The sequence below is a fragment of the Ascaphus truei genome, chromosome 15 (assembly GCF_040206685.1).
Source record: "Ascaphus truei isolate aAscTru1 chromosome 15, aAscTru1.hap1, whole genome shotgun sequence".
Lineage (NCBI taxonomy): Eukaryota > Metazoa > Chordata > Amphibia > Anura > Ascaphidae > Ascaphus > Ascaphus truei.
This window is the reverse complement of record NC_134497.1, coordinates 44,447,911-44,466,778: the sequence shown is the minus strand read 5'-3', so window position 1 is coordinate 44,466,778 and position 18,868 is coordinate 44,447,911. Positions and strand designations below refer to the sequence as shown.

The window sequence follows — 18,868 nt, the reverse complement described above, 5'->3', positions numbered from 1 at the left end:
TTAGTCAAGTTCAACGTTAAGTGGCGTGGGAATCTACAGTTCAAGGGCACCCAGAAATAAAATTCTTTTTGCCCCTAGTTCCTAGACCTCCCCCCACTCGACCACCACCGGGTCCCTGAATCCTGGACCCCCGAGAAGGGTCGTGCCGAGAGAGCGGGTCGCGCCATAGGTTCCAATGGCGGCGGCCGAAACAGCTCAGGAGTTTGACTAAGTCCGAAAAGCTACAAACCATCAATTCATACCTCCGGTTCCGGAGGGTCCCGAGGGCCAGGGTTTGGGGTACCTGTAGGCACTGCTCCGGCATGGCTGCAGAACCATCCTTGACCCTCTTGGACCAACCCGACGGAGTATGGACCCCCTTGAAAGTTCGGGAATTCTCCCATAGACTTCAACGGCGGCCAATTTCCATTGACCAGCTGTGGCGGAGAAACCCCATAGACTTCAATGGCGGAGATGCCCCTTTGAAAGTCTATGGCGGTGGATTCCCATAGCCGCCAACGGCGGCGGTTTGCCATTGAAAGTCTATGGCGGCGGAGCTTGTTGTTTTCAATGGGGATATAGTGAAAAACCGTGATTTAATTTACAGCGGAGTTTTTTGTATTAAAATAGGAAACGGTTTAAGTGGTATTTGTGTAACTCCGGTTCCGAATGTCGTAGCGGGCTGAAACTTGGACCATATGGTGTCCCAGTTCCGGCATTGAGTTCTGGGTAGTTTGGACCCGCTGAACCTAACGGAACTGGATATTTTAATATGTTTGTATTTTACCTGTAATACTGTATCCCAAGGCAGGGATAAAACCCAGAGGAAATTCCTTTGCATACAAGGAAGCATATGGTCAGAGAGGCGACCCAATGTCTAGGACTTAAGTACTTTTCAAAGGATTTTGTCACCTTTCCTGTTTTCCTGAAGGCGGAGACGCCTCAAACTAGAGTGGTTTGTGAGTGTCAGGTTTTACATCTGTGAACAAGGGGCATCCTGCCAGATATCCCTTTTGCTAGACTGGCTGGCATCCCTGATGTAAATGTGGGGCTACAGAAATGAGACCCTCAGGGTCCTAGTGCGCATGAGCTAAATGTGTTCCCACGTTAAAGATTGGCTACAGGTAATTGCTATCCAATAGCCTGTACTCAATGTTAAGAATAGGGTTGAAAAGATATATAAACTGTTGTCAACCCTATATCCTTTGTCTTCTAATCTTGATTGTGACCTGATTGCTCAATGGTAATTGCGAGTTCCTGGGACTAAAGATATTGAACACACGATAGTGCAACAGTTAACACAAGTTGTAACACCACCTCACTGCTGCAACCCAGAACCATGAGTGAAGCGGAAGGCTCATTCAACCTGAGGACTCAGCTGAAAGACAAGTGCCGTGAATATGGACTGGAGTATGAGAACCAGGCGGTCGCAGACATGATAGCAGCAATCATTGACTATGAAGCCCGGCTTGCAGAGCCTCAGGATACGGCTCAGCTTGCCCTTGTACAGCCGCCCGGAGATCAGGGAAAGAACCCAGTGCCAGGGCAGCAGAATCCCGGGGAGGGAACAAGTGCACCTCCCGGGACCAGTGCAACAGGAGGGGCACTGGTGGCTGCGGCTACCAGTCCGTTCACCCCTGAAATGTTGGCACTGATTACAGCGTGGAGTGACCGAGGGACACCGGAGGAGCGGCTACAGTTCATCTCAATGGCAGTGAACCGACCCGCTTATTGTCCCCCTGTCCAAGCCAGCAAAGATGAACTCCGACTGGACAAGCACAGTCTCACCAAGTTCGTGGAAGGCACTGACCAGATTGACAGTCTCTTAAAGAACTTTGAAACGCAGTGCCAGCGGTACAACGTGCTTCCCCAGCATAGGGTTGCACGTTTGGACCCCTTTACTGTCTGGCTTGGCTAAGCAGACAACGATGGCGCTTCCAGAGGAGTATGCTGATGATTATGACCACCTGAAAGAGCTGTTGTTATTTCAGTACGGTTTTACCCCTGAAACCTACCAGGGTAAATTCCGGCTGGAAGAGAGATAGTCACTGGAGACCTATGTCACCTATGCGACCCGCATGGCTTTGCACGGGATACTCTGGGTGGAGGGCTATGAGGCCAGGACTTACCAATGCCTGCTGGACCTCATCTTTCAGGAGCAGCTCATGCAGCAGTGCCCGCCGGCGGTTAGGGCTTGGATATATGACAAAATGCCCAAGACTTACCAGGAGGCGGCAAGGCTAGCAGATGACTTTGTGGCCAGCTGAGCCCTGATGCCCGCAAAGGTACCGCCTGCATGGGCAGCAGTCAACCGAAGACGGGGGAGCTCTGGCACGAGCGCCGGTGCTACAACTGGAACAGCACTGGTCACATTAGACCAGATTGCCCGGAACCCCTGCGTTCCAGTGGACCCCATCGGGGGCAACGCACCCCAGCTGCGAAGCCGGTAGCCCGCGTGCAGGTGGCTTCCACCAAAGAACCCAGACTGGTCATGGAAACAACTCCCAGCGAGACGTCCCATGTCACCCCTATCCCGGTTTCATCGGTGCCTACAGCCAGGAGCGGAGGACAGATCAGCGCAGCCCTGCAGCAGACGGACGGCAGGAGCAGACTCTCACCCCGGTTACAGTCGGTGACCGGCAAGCAGTCGGCTTGCTGGATTCAGGAGCTGCAGTGACCCTGGTCCGACCTGATATGGTCCGGCCAGAGGAATTGCTCCCAGGCCCTGGAATGCAGATCACTGAGGCCGATGGAGAGCCACGTTTCTTGCAAGTGGCCAGAATCTTTTTGGATTGGGGGGAGGGCAAGTGTGTGCGGGAGGTGGGGGTTTTACCCGGCTTGGATGCTGAAATTCTTCTTGGCAACGATCTGGGACCGATGACCTGCACCTACGACCGGGTGCCCAAGCCCGCTGCAGTGGTGGCGGTTACCCGGAGCCAGACAGCGGCAATGGCGGCAGCGCCAGTCCCCCAGCCTTTGGGACCAACATTAGCGGAGGGCACAGAGGAGCCCGGGGAGGTAAGCCAGGATCAGTTGCAACCACAGACTGACTTACTGTTCCCCCTCACCCTTCCCCATTCTCCAGACAATGACATGACTGGGGGGTGGCCAGAATTAGGAGCCCAGTTTAGGGTGGCAGTGAAGACAGACCCTACCCTGGCCGGCGTGAGACTTCGGGCGTCCGAATCTCAGGCAGGGGAAGATACTGAGCACTGCCTATGGTATAAGGGACTCCTGTATAGAGAAGAAGGGAACCCAGGGATAGAGGAGGGGGTGACCGGTAAGCGACAGTTAGTAGTGCCCCAGGGGTACCGACAGCAACTGTTACGGGTAGCTCACTCTATTCCATTAGCGGGACATCAGGGGGTCACCAGAACGCGAGCCCGGTTATTACAGCGTTACTACTGGCCAGGGGCATGACGGGATGCGAGCAATTTCTGCCACTCTTGTGATGCCTGCCAGCGAGTGGGTAAGGCGGGTGACCATGTGAAGGCCCCCCTGAGACCCCTACCGATAATAGGGGAACCCTTCCAGAAGGTAGCGATGGACCTTATAGGACCCCTTATGATTCCTAGCAAGTCAGGGAAGCGCTACATCCTCAAGGTGGTGGATTTTGCCACCCGGTACCCTGAGGCGGTAGCGCTTGGCTCCATAGATGCCAAAACAGTGGCAGCAGCTTTGCTGAACATTTTCTCTGGGGTAGGTTTCCCTAGTGAGATCCTAACCGATCAGGGGTCGCAGTTCATGAGTGAACTGTTACATTGTCTCTGGGATGCATGCGGTGTACAGCACCGGCGCACTACCCCTTACCATCCCCAGACAAACGGATTATGTGAGAGGTTTAACGGTACCCTGAAGCAGATGCTTCGGACCTATATAGAGGTGGAGGGGAAAGACTGGGAGATTCATTTACAGCACTTGCTGTTTGCCTACCGAGAGGTACCGCAGGAATCTACAAGCTTCTCCCCCTTCGAGCTACTATATGGCCGCAGGGTACGTGGACCTCTGGACCTATTCCATGAGGGATGGGAAGGGGAGACTACTGCTACTGATGCTTCAGTGATCCAGTATGTAGTAGATCTCCGAGACCGGTTAGAGATGCTCATGGGGGTGGCCCAGGACCACCTCAGGGCCGCTCAGACCAAGCAGAAGCAATGGTATGACCGGCATGCCCGTAGCAGAGAATTCATCCCAGGACAGCAGGTGCTTGTTCTCAAACCCACTCGGGAGAACAAGCTGATGGCTGCCTGGTCGGGACCGTACCCGGTTATCCAAAAGATGAATTGTATCGTATTGTATTGTATGTCTTTATTTATATAGCGCCATTAATGTACATAGCGCTTCACAGTAGTAATACATGTGGTAATCAAATAAATAACAGATAATATAAATAACAGATCATGGGAATAAGTGCTTTAGACATAAAAGTAACTTTTCGGAAGAGGAGTCCCTGCCCCGAGGAGCTTACAATCTAATTGGTAGGTAGAACGTACAGAGACAGTAGGAGGGAGTTCTGGTAAGTGCGTCTGCAGGGGGCCAAGCTTTATGTATCATGTTCAGAATATCCACAGTGCTATTCATATGCTTCTTTAAGCAAGTTTGTCTTAAGGTGGGTCTTAAAGGTGGATAGAGAGGGTGCTAGTCGGGTACTGAGGGGAAGGGCATTCCAGAGGTGTGGGGCAGTTAGTGAAAAAGGTTTAAGGCGGGAGAGGGCTTTAGATACAAAGGGGGTAGAAAGAAGACATCCTTGAGAAGAACGCAAGAGTCTGGATGGTGCATAACGAGAAATTAGGGATGAGATGTAAGGAGGGGCAGAAGAATGTAAAGCTTTAAAAGTTAGGAGAAGAATGGAGTGTGAGATGCGGGATTTGATCAGAAGCCAGGAGAGGGATTTCATGAGGGGAGATGCTGAGACAGATCTGGGAAAGAGTAGAGTGATTCTGGCAGCAGCATTTAGGATAGATTGTAGGGGAGACAGGTGAGAGGCAGGAAGGCCGGACAGCAGGAGGTTACAGTAATCAAGACGGGAGAGAATGAGGGCCTAAGTCAGAGTTTTAGCAGTCGAGCAACAGAGGAAAGGGCGTATCTTTGTTATATTGCGGAGGAAAAAGCGACAAGTTTTAGAAATGTTTTGAATGTGAGGGGCGAATGTGAGAGAGGAGTCGAGTGTGACCCCTATGCAGCGTGCTTGGGCTACTGGGTGAATGATTGTAGTTCCAACAGTAATGTGGAATGAGGTAGTAGGGCCAGGTTTGGGAGGAAGTATGAGGAGCTCTGTTTTAGCCATGTTGAGTTTAAGGCGTCGGAAGGCCATCCAGGATGATATAGCAGAGAGACATTCAGAAACTTTGGTTTGTACAGCAGGTGTAAGGTCAGGTGTTGAAAAGTATATTTGTGTGTCGTCGGCATAGAGGTGATAATTAAACCCAAAAGATGTTATAAGGTCACCTAGAGAGAGTGTGTACAGAGAAAAGAGAAGAGGTCCCAGGACAGAGCCCTGGGGTACCCCCACAGAGAGATCAATAGAGGAGGAGGAGGTGTTAGCAGAAGAGACACTAAAAGTACGATGGGAGAGGTAGGATGAGATTCAGGATAGAGCTTTGTTCCGAATACCTAGAGTATGGAGAATGTGGAGGAGAAGAGGGTGGTCCACTGTGTCAAATGAGCAGAGTGTAATGACTTCTGTCTTTGGCAGCATGGAGGTCATCAGTTATTTTAGTGAGGGCTGTTTCGGTGGAGTGAGCAGTGCGGAAGCCAGATTGTAGAGGGTCTAGGAGAGAATAGGTGTTGAGAAAATGGAGCAAGCGAGAGAATACAAGACGTTCAAGGAGTTTAGAGGCAAAAGGCAGGAGGGAGACAGGTCGATAGTTAGAAAGACAGGTACGGTCAAGCTTGCTGTTTTTGAGTAATGGTATGACTGTTGCATGTTTGAAGGAGGATGGAAAGGTTCCAGAGCAGAGGGACGAGTTAAAAATGTGTGTGAGCATAGGGATTATAGTAGGAGCTAGAGGTTTTAGGAGATGGGAGGGAATGGGGTCAAGAGGGCAAGTGGTAGAGGGAGAAGAGGCGATCAACAGTGACACATCCTCCTCTGAGACAGTGGAAAAAGAGTCAAGGAAGGCAGGAGGAGAGTTAGGTGTAGGATGGGAGGAAGAAACAGAGGGGATGTTCTGCCGTATGGATTCCACCTTTTCCTTAAAATAGTCAGCAAAGTCCTGAGCGGAGATGGAGGAAGGAGAGGCAGCTGAGGGTGGTTTGAGTAGAGTATCAAAGACAGAGAACAGTCGGCGTGGGTTAGACTTGTGCATGTTGATTAGTGCAGAAAAGTAGGCTTGTTTAGCTTGTGAGAGGGCAGAGTTGAAACAGGATAGCATAAATTTGTAGTGAAGGAAGTCTGCGAGAGTGTGAGACTTCCTCCAGAGGCGTTCAGAGGAACGAGTGGAGGAACGCAGCATGCGCGCGTGGGAATTTAGCCAGAGTCTAGGGTTAGAAGGGCGAGTGCGGCAGAGAGAAAGCGGGGCATGTAGATCAAGAGACGAGGACAAGACAGAGTTGTAGTTCCTGACCAGGTTGTCAGGGTCTGTAGCCGAGCTGAGAGAGGAGAGGGAGGAGCTTAAAGTGGACTCAAAGTCAGGTAAGTGAATAGAGCGCAGGTTTCTGCAGAACCGGGGGGTAGATGGAGGTGGGGAAGGGGAGAAGCGAGATAGAGAGAATGAGATGAGGTGATGGTCAGAGAGAGGAAAAGGGGAAATGGAGAAATCAGAGAGAGAGAAGTTTTTAGTGAAAACCAGGTCTAAGTAGTTGCCATCCTTGTGGGTGCTGGCTGCAGTCCACTGTTGAAGGCCAAAAGAAGAGGTTAGAGAAAGAAAGCAGGAAGCCCAAGAGAGAGAGGGGTCATCAATGTGGCAATTGAAGTCCCCAATGAGAAGAACAGGGGAGTCTGAGGAGAGAAAGAAAGAGAGCCAGGATTCAAAGTGAGAGAGAAAGGCAGAAGGGGGATGAGTAGAGGTAGGTAGGCGATAGATGACCGCCACATGGACAGGGAGAGGAGAGAAGATCTGGACAGTGTGAGCCTCAAAGGAGGGAAAAGCAAGAGAGGGGGGAATAGGAAGGGTTCGGTAACGGCAGAGAGAGGAGAGCAGGAGCCCCACGCCTCCACCCCTGCCATCAGGGCGCGGAGTGTGGGAGAAGGAAAGGCCACCATAGGAGAGGGCAGCTTCCAGAGCAGAGTCAGACTGAGTGAGCCAGGTCTCAGTTATAGCAAAGATAAGCAGGGAGTGAGAGAGAAAGAAGTCATGTACAGAGAGGAACTTGTTAGAGAGGGAGCGAGCATTCTCAAGGGCACAGGAGAAAGGGAGAGAGGAGGGAGGGTGGCACAGGATGGGTATGAGGTTGGAGGGGTTGACACCAGAAGGAGTAGAAGTTGCATGTGGGAGGCGAGGACGAGAGCAAATAGAAATAAGACAGGGACCAGGATTGGGAATGAGTGCAACTACGTAGTACAGGTAGAGCCTGAGAGGCACAAGACATATCACATTAACATGTTGAAAGAGTACAGAGCACCGATTATGGGAGCAGTGATGGCCATTTGTAGCCCACTGCTGGAGGATCCGGCGAGCAATGCTCTGCCTGATCTCCTAGGGGAGGCTAGGCAGGGGAACACTGTGGAGCAGGGGGAGATAGGGGCACAGTTGAGTGCTAGGCAGAAGGGAGAAGCCAGGGACATGCTAGCTAAGTTTAGCGCCCTCTTCACTGACAGGCCAGGGACCACACATCTCACAAAACACCCAGTGCACACAGGGGACCTGCAGCCTCTGCATAAGCACACTTATAGAGTGTCAGCAGAGGTCAAGACAAGTATGGAGAGGGAAATAGAGGAGATGCTGACCCTAGGGGTAATTACTCCGTCCCAGAGCCCTTGGGCAAGTCCGGTAGTCCTAGTCCCTAAGAAGGACAAGACCACCCGGTTTTGTGTGGACTACCGGTTGCTCAACGCTGGGACGGTGTCAGATGCTTACCCCATGCCCCGCATGGATGAGTTACTGGATAAACTCGCGGGGGCAAAGTATCTGACCACCAATGATTTGAGCAAAGGCTATTGGCAAATCCCACTGACCCTGGAGGCTAGGGAGAAGTCAGCATTCATCACTCCAAGTGGCCTCTATGAGTTTTTAGTGATGCCATTTGGGATGAAGAATGCCCCGGCTACCTTCCAACGCCTGGTCAATAGGTTACTGGAAGGGATGCAGAGCTATGCCAGGGCTTACTTACATGACATTGCTGTCTTTAGTAGTTCCTGGGAATCCCACTTAGGACATGTAGCTGCAGTGCTGGATAGGGTCAGGGAGGCTGGGCATACCTTGAAACCCACTAAGTGTATTGTAGGGATGGCAGAGGTCCTGTACTTAGGGCACAGGGTGGGTGGAGGGCACCTCAAACCAGAGCCAGCCAAGGTAGAAGCCATAGTTCAGAGGCCTGTTCCAAAAACCAAGAAACAGGTCATGGCATTTTTGGGCACCGCAGGGTACTATGGGAAATTTGTCCCACAGTACAGCGCTGTGGCCAAACCCCTGACTGATCTGACTAAGAAGCAACTGCCTGTGCTTATTACCTGGACTCCTGCCTGTGAAACCGCTTTCCAGGCACTGAAAATTGCGCTTGCTGGAGCCCCCATACTGGCTGCCCCAGACTATACCAAGCATTTTCTCATTCAGACTGATGCCTCAGACTTTGGTATTGGAGCTGTACTGAGCCAGGTGGGAGATGACGGTAGAGAGCATCCTGTGGTGTATCTCAGTCGCAAACTACTCCCCAGGGAGGTGGCATATGCCACCATTGAGAAGGAGTGCTTGGCCATTGTGTGGGCACTCAAAAGCTCCAGCCCTATGTATATGGAAGGGCTTTCACGGTCATCACAGACTACAACCCCCTGAGTTGGCTGCAGAGGGCATCAGGGGAGAATGCCAAGTTGCTGAGATGGAGCTCAGCTTTACAAGAATTTGAATTTACCATTCAGCACAAAAAGGGCAGTGAAAACAGCAATACTGATGGACTTTCACGCCAGGACTATCCCTCTGAGACTGAATTCATTAATGGTGCCAGCAGTGCCCCTCTCCCCGTTAGGGCCAGTGGGCCACAGGTCACCCATTAAGAAGGGGAGGTGTAGAGGGAGAAAGGGGATGGCCCGGTATTAAAAGGGTTGCACCCCATTTGGCCATCCCCTGACCTCACCAGGGAGACAAGGGGTTAACTGGGCTGTGGTCCAGAAATGTGGTTTAACCCTTGTTATAGCATGAAAATGTATATTCCCCTGTCCCCATGCTTTATTGTTTTATCTTGTTATATCAGTGTCTGCATCACACACACACACACTGGGATCCATCCGGGAGGGCAAGGGTTAATAGTTCTTTAGTGATTATAGCCCTTTGTGTAATTTTCCCGCCTTTTCAGGCACCATTTTGCAGAGTCCCATAGGCCGCCATTAGAGCTCAATGCATTTCAATGGCGGATCTTGCTGTTTTGGACCTGTTTCCCTTGAAGACCAGCAGGTGGCGTCCGAGAGGAGGACGTAAGTCAATGGGCTCATTGACTTCAATGGAGATTCCTCGACAGCGCTTTCCAGGAACGAGTTGGCTGCCGTCCAAATCGCAAAACCGCAAAGCGGATACTTTTTCTGAAAAAGAGCTTTGATCACTGATTAGTCAAGTTCAACGTTAAGTGGCGTGGGAATCTACAGTTCTAGGGCACCCAGAAATAAACCACCGGGTCCCCGAATCCTGGACCCCCGAGAAGGGTCGTGCCGAGAGAGCGGGTCGCGCCATAGGTTCCAATGGCGGCGGCCGAAACAGCTCAGGAATTTGAATTCCAAAAAGCTACAAACCATGAATCCATACCTCCGGTTCCAGAGGGTCCCGAGGGCCAGGGTTTGGGGTACCTGCAGGCACTGCTCCGGCATGGCTGCAGAACCATCCTTGACCCTCTTGGACCAACCCGACGGAGTATGGACCCCCTTGAAAGTTTGGGAATTCTCCCATAGACTTCAACGGCGGCCAATTTCCATTGACCGGCTGTGGCGGAGAAACCCCATAGACTTCAACGGCGGCGATGCCCCATTGAAAGTCTACGGCGGTGGATTTCCATAGCCGCCAACGGCGGCGGTTTGCCATTGAAAGTCTATGGCGGCAGAGCCTGTTGTTTTCAATGGGGATTTAGTGAAAAATCGTGATTTAATTTACAGCGGAGTTTTTTGTATTAAAATAGGAAACGGTTTAAGTGGTATTTGTGTAACTCCGGTTCTGAAGGTCGTAGCGGGCTGAAAATTGGACCATATGGTGTCCCAGTTCCGGCATTGAGATCTGGGTAGCTTGGACCCGCTGGAGTAGCTTGGACCCGCTGGACTTAACAGAACCGGATATTTTAATATGTTTGTATTTTACCTGTAATACTGTATCCCAAGGCAGGGATAAAACCCAGAGGAAATTCCTTTGCATACATGGAAGCATATGGTCAAAGAGGCGACCCAATGTCTAGGACTTAAGTACTGTTCAAAGGATTTTGTCACCTTCCCTGTTTTCCTGAAGGCGGAGACGCCTCAAACTAGAGTGGTTTGTGAGTGTCAGGTTTTACATCTGTGAACAAGGGGCATCCTGCCAGATATCCCTTTTGCTAGACTGGCTGGCATCCCTGATGTAAATGTGGGGCTACAGAAATGAGACCCTCAGGGTCCTAGTGCGCATGAGCTAACTAGCTGGGGGGCATGGATTAAAATGTGTTCCCACGTTAAAGATTGGCTACAGGTAATTGCTATCCAATAGCCTGTACTCAATGTTAAGAATAGGGTTGAAAAGATATATAAACTGTGGTCAACCCTATATCCATTGTCTTCTAATACCATCTTGATTGTGACCTGATTGCTGGAGAATTGCTATCTGATACTTCTCATCCCCCATCCCCAAGTAAGTGTTACTTCTTGCCTGTTACTGTACTATATTGCTGTGTTCACCTATTTAAGGAATAAATATACTTTATTATATCTAAGCCTCATTCAGTTGAACCCAGTTATTTGGTGTATTATTATAGCCTGTCACAAAGCTCCCGTCACACTCCCCCCCCCCCCTGTGCAGTATGCGAGATATGACTTAAGGTGTTAAATGGTCCCTGAATGCTTGTGATGTTAGAGTGTGTGTGTATGTTTGTAAATATTAATTTATAAAGCGCCCACAGTGTATACAGTGCTTTATAAAAGGTGTGTTGTGGAGGGTGAGTGTATAACAATGGTGTGGGTAGGTGTTGAAATGTAAGAGGGTGTTGCACTTCTGTGCAAGTGTGCGGCTACTGTGTAGTCCCTATTGGTATAAATGGATAGAATTAAATTGTATATTTGTATGTGTAAGAGACAGGTGTGTGTGCATTCATACATCATAGTATTAATAGACATGGGCCTTAGCACTCGTGAGAAGAGAATTCTCTTGCATCAGGGTACTGGCTCATGAAGCTGCGGTCTCAGTTTATGCCACCGGTGAGTGTCCCGAACAGTTTAATACATTTGTATTCATGCAGCCGTCTCTTATCCGGTGTTCTGAGATTACCTTTGAGTATGTCCACCTTCAGATCGTTCATCTTTTGGCCAGAGCCTGAGAAATGTTCACCAACAGGACTGCCTCTTGTTCCGCGTGTGATGCTGTGGCGATGCAGATTCATTCTCTTGCTTAGCCCCTGTCCTGTTTCACCTATGTAGTAGCAGCCCCCTGGGCATTTCATGCACATGATAAGATACACGACATTGCTGGAGGAACAGGTGAACCTTCCTCTGACTTTGTTCTCCAGATCCCTGTGTGGTATTTGTATTGTGCCCGCTGTGTGGAGCATTGTGCAGGTTTTGCATCTCGCATCCTGCATGGTCTTGTCCCACATTCAGTTGTATTGTTGAATACTTTACTTCTCACCATCATTTTCTTGAGATTATGAGGTTGTCTGTATGATAATAAGGGTGTTTCAGGGAAAACCTGTGTCTTATGTACATATATACATACACATATACACATACACAAACACACACACACACGCACACATAGTATATTCTAGTTCAGGGGTGCACAAACGTATCGCGCTGCACCCCCCCGCCCGGGAGCTGCAGAATTCACACCCCCCCCCCTTTCCTAAAGACTCAGCATCAAATGACATTGCGGGTCATGTGACGTCACGTGACCCTGCCACATCATGTGACGCGAGTTGCCATGGCGACGCATCACCGAATATCCGCAGAGAGCAGGTAAGTGAGTTACAGAGGCCTCACGCCTCCCCCATGGCATTTAATTTAAATGCCATGGGGAAGAGCGTGGGGCCTCTGTAACCGCCCTCGCCCCCATACAAATTCTCCCGCCCCCCGCTTCTCTTTTTTACCACTGTTGTATTTATATTGCATTACAAGAACACAGTCCTGTAACATCCATAGATGTCAACTTTAATATTGAATAAACAAAACGTTTGCCAAGGTAGAATGTTATTTCTTTTCAGTAAATGCATCATCTTAAATATCTTCGCATAAGCATTTAATTTGACAAACTGCTGATCTCTATAATCACACAAATCTTTCTTCTAGTCCTGTAGGTAAAAGGTTGCAATGGCTTCTCCGCCTACAGTGCCGTGCCAGGATCCTTTCGCTCAAATGAAGGTATACGTTCATAGCATTGATAGCTTATTAGTTTATAGCTTATTAGTGATGCTGCCTGTAGAACACATTATAAGATGTCTGTGCTCTCGGAGCATGTTACACAGTTAAGCAGTAGATGAGTTTGAAAAAATACATACTGTATGTCTATAAAGTTCAAACTATCCTAACTTTAGATTACAGATACATATCCTATATTTCTATTTACAGTGTATTGATCCAGAGGAAGGCAAAAAAAAAAAACTCCAGTGACACATTATTCAATGATATCTCATAAAGGGAGCGGATAGGGGAGCCAAGCACACCAAAAAGTAATGAGATTAGAGTTAATGCAAAAAGGTAATTTAAAGACCATGACAGTCAAAAATATCCAATGTTTTGGTGAGAAGCACCTTCATCAGGGAAGCTTCTCACCGAAACGTGTTATATTTTTGTCTGTCATAGTCATTAAATGACCTTTTTGCATTAACTCTAATTTCCTTACTTTTTGGTGTGCTTGGCTCCCTCTGCTCATTATGCGATACATTAACTAAGATTTTTTGCCGGAAGCACCCCTTTTCTCATTTATTAGTGAGTCTCCACGATCAGGGGGCTTCCCAAGTGGCTTTGTCCTGATTCCTCTCTTTATTTTACATTTCATAAGGGAAAAAATAAATTCCTTCAGATTAATCCCTGTATCAACATCCTTCCCATGTATACATATTTGGTATATCCCTGTATACCTTTCCTTTCTAAACAGATGTCCAACTTTTTTTTTTAACAAATCTATTGTATCTGCCATCACAGTCTCCATGGGTAATAAATACCACATTGTAACTGCCCTTACTGTAAAGAACCCTTTCCTTTGTTGCTAGTGATATCTGGAATTTGGTGAGACTCCTATAAACAGGAAAATGATTTTATCCTGCGGACTATCATTAAATCCTGTGCTCTAGCCTGTTTGTTTGCAGACCACCAAGTAAAATGTTCTCTCCGGGTCTAACATCAGCTAAAACAGCCGATAAACCTAATTTAATTTGTTGAATACTAATAAAATATGGCTTCTATTAAATAAGGCTTATAAACAAAACATTTACTGCAGTAAATGTTTATTTTTGTTAATTTCCTATTCCGTCTGCAACAACGAAAGTAGCTTGTAATAGGTGTATAGATGCAGCCAGTTGTATCTCCAACCTGCCACAGCACACGTGGACTGATCACAGCCAAGTGCAGGGTAGCAGGGAAGGGCCCATTAGGATTAACACAGCGGGGGTCCCTGCTTCTGAATGGGACTCCCACTATGTTATTCCTTCCCGGACCACTTCAGTCTGTAAGAGACGCGCAGTGAGAGTAGATATAATCTGTCACTATCTCTGCGCACCTTTAACAGGAGATCGCGCGGCTTTTATTTTAATAACACACTATTGAATCAGGGGGTCTCCCCATTATTTTCAGCCCCAGAGACCCCCTGCTTTCCGATTACAGGCCCCAGTATGGGGTGCCGGTATCTCCGCCATGTTTAAATGTACCAGTCATGTGACGTGGGAGAACTAAACATGCAGGAGATACTGGCACCCCATACCGGGGCCTGTAACTCAGGAAGTATAGGGTCCCTGGGGCTGAAATGAATGCGGTTAAGCTCTGGAGACCCCCTGCTACCATTCTACGCCATTAAGATAAAATAAAAGCAGCTTCATTACCTTAGCGACTAGCCATGAAGGTAATGAAGGGGTTAAACCAGAGTACCTGGTTTGTTGGTGGTAGAGGGGGTGGGTGAAGGGGTTAATTGCCCCAGGGTGGGTGGTTAGGCCTATCGAGAAGCTTTTGAGAGGGGTTAAGCCCTTCATTACCTTTAAATAGAGAGCCCTGATAGATAGGGAAGGGCATCATGACCGAGATGCCACGCCCCTTGTCACGGGAGACTAGGACAATTTATTCCAGGGATCAGTACACAGGACAGGATTGTAGAGCTGAATAAGAGGGAATTCATTTGAAAAAATTTCCACAACCTACAGTACATAAAACACACACACAAACTCACCCAACTGGGGGAACAACCTAAGGTCCTAGGTGCGGGGACCTCCTTCTGGCAGCTTACCTTGACGGTACACACCCATTTATTTTTTCTTGTGTATATCTGTCTTTGTGTCTGTCTCTGTCTGTCGCTGTCTTTGTCTGTGTCTGTCTGTCTTTGTATCTGTCTGTGTCTGTCTGTGTCTCTGTGTCAGTCTCTGTCTGTCTGTCTTTGTCTGTCTCTGTCTTTGTCCGTCTTTGTCCATCTGTATTTGTCCATCTTTCTTTGTCCATCTGTCTTTGTCTGTCTGTCTTTGTGTCTGTCTGTCTTTGTGTCTGTCTGTCTGTCTCTGTCTGTCTGTCTCTGTCTGTCCCTGTCTGTCTGTGCGGGCTCCATAGACCTGATTTTAGCTTGTGATATTAAAACCTTAAACCCATTACACTATGGAGCCAGCACTATCCCTTTTTGTCTTTTAGAAGTATTGAGGAAGGTGGTTGATCCTCCGGATAGCTGCATGGAAGTTCCTGTGTTTTTATTGTTATTTTCAAGGTTTTTATTTTTCGGCTGCATCCTTCCCTCCCCCTTTTTTTCTTATTGTGTCTATTTCCCCATCCTGTCCAATTTTTCCTTGTTTTATATGTTATTTGTATGATTGGTTTTATGTTTGCTTGTAATTGGCACAATCTATAATTATTATAGTAGGGACAATAGATTGTTCTATTTTATTTAAACTTAATAATTGGCGCTGCAATCTTTTGTTTTGTGTGTATATACAGCTCAACCCCCTTATAACGCTGTGCTTGGGGTCCAGAGAATCACATCGCGCTATAAGCGGATCGTGTTACAAATAATATACAATTGTATGCATTGTACAATAAAGTATTTAAGATACCAATAATCGTGTTGTAAAGTATAAATAGATACGAAAATTGGGAGACGCCTGCATCGCGTTATAAGCGGATTCGCGTTGTAACGAATCGCGTTATAACGGTGTTGAGCTGTATATATATACATATATTTAAGACACACAAAAAGAATACCGCATCAAAACAACCAATATAAATAAATACTGTCTAAACCAAACCAGATTGTCCTTGTCAATAGCAAATGACCTCTGCTGGCGGTGCTAGAGGGATAATTAGAATATGTAAACACAAAAAGAAAAAGAACCCTCATTGAAAGCACTCAGACATGTAATACAAAATAAGAAAATATATTAGATCAATTCAATAAAAAAACACTGAAACAAAATAAAAGATCATAGGAAAGATAAACATGAAAACTGACTGAAACCTTGACTACTGGACTCAAAATATAAAGGACAAATAAAAGGGGGACTAGCAAAAAATGCACAGAAAAAAGAATGGAAACACCAAAAAAAAAACCCTATCTATAAAACCACCATGGGGACAAAAGTACCCACAGTGATTATAACCCGCTGAGTATCACATAAAGGAGGTATGGAAAAACCCTAAACTCAATAACTGTGTACAATGTAAAAAACCCACCAGGACATAAACCAACATGCATAGATGAAGTAAATCTAATCACTAAACATACCTAATGACATATACATGAGCACTGAAACAAATCCCTATATAACTCTAGGCTGCAAATATAGCCTGCATAAGAAAGAGGAGAGGGAAGGAGAGTAATTACATAGTGACCCAGTTGCAAGAACTCATAGCAAGGCTATAATTAGAGATCGGGTAAATCATATGGCAATGCACTTAAAACCAGTAGAACAAAGACTGGTATAAGCTGCTGGAGCGCAAACAAAAACCAGAATGATGGGTATACTCAGCTCCTAGAAGTGCTTAGAAGGCAATGGATAGAGTGTCCTGAATAGGGTCACAACATATCAGCAAAGTCCCACCAGATGTCACCATAGTCCAGCAGAGACCAGCAGTACAACGTCAGATGAACACCACTTGCTGGTCTCTGCAGGACTATGGTGACATCTGGTGGGACTTTGCTGATATGTTGTGACCCTATTCAGGACACTCTATCCATTGCCTTCTAAGCACTTCTAGGAGCTGAGTATACCCATCATTCTGGTTTTTGTTTGCGCTCCAGCAGCTTATACCAGTCTTTGTTCTACTGGTTTTAAGTGCATTGCCATATGATTTACCCGATCTCCTATTATAGCGTTGCTATGAGATCTTGCAACTGGGTCACTATGTAATTACTCTCCTTCCCTCTCCTCTTTCTTATGCAGGCTATATTTGCAGCCTAGAGTTATATAGGGGTTTGTTTCAGTGCTCATGTATAAGTCATTAGGTATGTTTAGTGATTAGATTTACTTCATCTATGCATGTTGGTTTATGTCCTGGTGGGTTTTTTACATTGTACAGGCATACCCCGGTTTAAGGACACTCACTTTAAGTACACTCACGAGTAAGGACATGTCGCCTAATAGGCAAACGGCAGCTCGCGCATGCGCCTGTTAGCACGTCATGAACAGCAGTACCGGCTCCCTACCTGTACCGAAGCTGTGCGCAAGCGGGGAGACTATAGAGCCTGTTACACATGCGTTATTTACATCAGTTATGCACGTATATGACGATTGCTGTACAGTACATGCATCGCTAAGTGGGAAAAAGGTAGTGCTTCACTTTAAGTATATTTTCGCTTTACATATGTAACGGGTGTTCCACCCCACCCAATCGCATATATATATATGAATGTAATGGGGAACCTATATGTTACCAGGTGTGGTGCGTTATACCTGTCAGGCTCACAGGAGGTCTGAGCCTCCGCCAGTGAGAGCCTGGGATGAATCCTCTGGGTCGTTCTTGATTTCAGCACCTCCACCTGTGTAGGGTTTTAGGGATATATAGAAGCTTGTCTACACAGGACCCACATATACAATAACCACGTACTCAGGAATATATATATAACCAGTTTACTGTAACGCAGAACATATATATGCAGGCAATAACACACTCTTATAGCGTACACTAATAACACTCCCCCTCTAAGGGTTATCTCCCTCCAGGTAACTCAGTCCTCTCAATGTCTCTTACTCCACTAGGAGTATACCCGCCCACCACCGTGTATCCCCACACCGTGTCCACAGCCTACCCCCTTTTTCCCGTGGTCAGCGCTGCCACTATGTGAATAGGTAATGTGAGAATGGTATAGGTTGGTGCACTTATGAAGGTACCTGCCGAGCGCTCCTGCACTCGGGCCAGCAAACAACTTCACAAAGGATCAGTCGCTGATGATTCTTTCTGATCCGGAATCTCCTCGCATGGGGTCCGCCAAGGGCGATCCCACCCTGGAGATAGTCTCTGTCTCTGGGTGTAGGCCTGAGCCCAAGCCTCCGTTCCGGGAGCGCAGCGTCCGCTGTGTCCCTATCTATCTTTAATACTAAAGAGGATAGTCTCTAACTTAGGGCCTAAGCACCACAAGCTGGGGGAGTTCAGGACCTATCTGGGGCCTAAGGGGGGTTCTGGCTTATTGCAGTGGCCCCTGACCCCTGCACTCACCTCCTTCCCCTAGCTCTCCCGGTCCTGCACTGACTTGCTCCTCGCGTGCGAAATGTATCTAATTCCCTGCAAGCAGGGAGCTCCTGCAGCCCTATTGGCTCCCTGGCGTCACATGGGGTCCCCTAAGGCTCATGGGATCTGTAGTCCCTGGCTATTACCTTCCCTGGTAGGCTAGGCTTTGCGCGCTTATCCTGTGCATGCGCGAACTCTGCCGGGCCGCCGGGACTTACTGCGCATGCGCGATATATCACAAGATGGCGGCGCCCTGCTCGGGAGCCGCCGGGAACCGCCGGAACGCTAACCCGCTCCCTGCACTGGCCCCCACCCTCCAGAAATGCCGGCGGGTCTAACGAGTGATCCCCGGCAGCGGAGAAAACGAGGGGGAATGTCGCGGGGCAGCAACACGCAGGGGGGACCTGGCTACATCTACATGCTCTGGACCCATTGCGTACGTTAATGCGGGGTATGCCTGTACACAGTTATTGAGTTTAGGGTTTTGCCATACCTCCTTTTTGTGATACCCGGCGGGTTATAATCACTGTGGGTACTTTTGTTCCATGGTGGTTTTTTAGATAGGGTTTTTTTTTTGGTGTTTCCCTTCTTTTTTCTGTGCATTTTTTGCTAGTCCCCCTTTTATTTGTCCTTTATATTTTGAGTCGAGCAGTCAAGGTTTCAGTCAGTTTTCATGTTTATTTTTCATATGCTCTTTATTTTTGTTTGAGTGTTTTTTTATTG

At 47.9% G+C, this 18,868-nt stretch overlaps 1 protein-coding gene across 2 annotated transcripts in view; it reads left to right on the top strand.

Moving 5' to 3' along the window:
• Positions 1-18,868, top strand: part of LOC142466888 (deoxynucleoside triphosphate triphosphohydrolase SAMHD1-like) — a 349,482-nt gene that overhangs the window by 58,887 nt on the left and 271,727 nt on the right. For both annotated transcript variants that reach the window (XM_075572472.1, XM_075572471.1), the window contains exon 3: positions 12,581-12,652. In XM_075572472.1, the coding sequence (XP_075428587.1) occupies positions 12,602-12,652 (51 nt within the window). In that variant the 5' untranslated portion in view covers positions 12,581-12,601. The remainder of the gene's footprint in view (positions 1-12,580; positions 12,653-18,868) is intronic.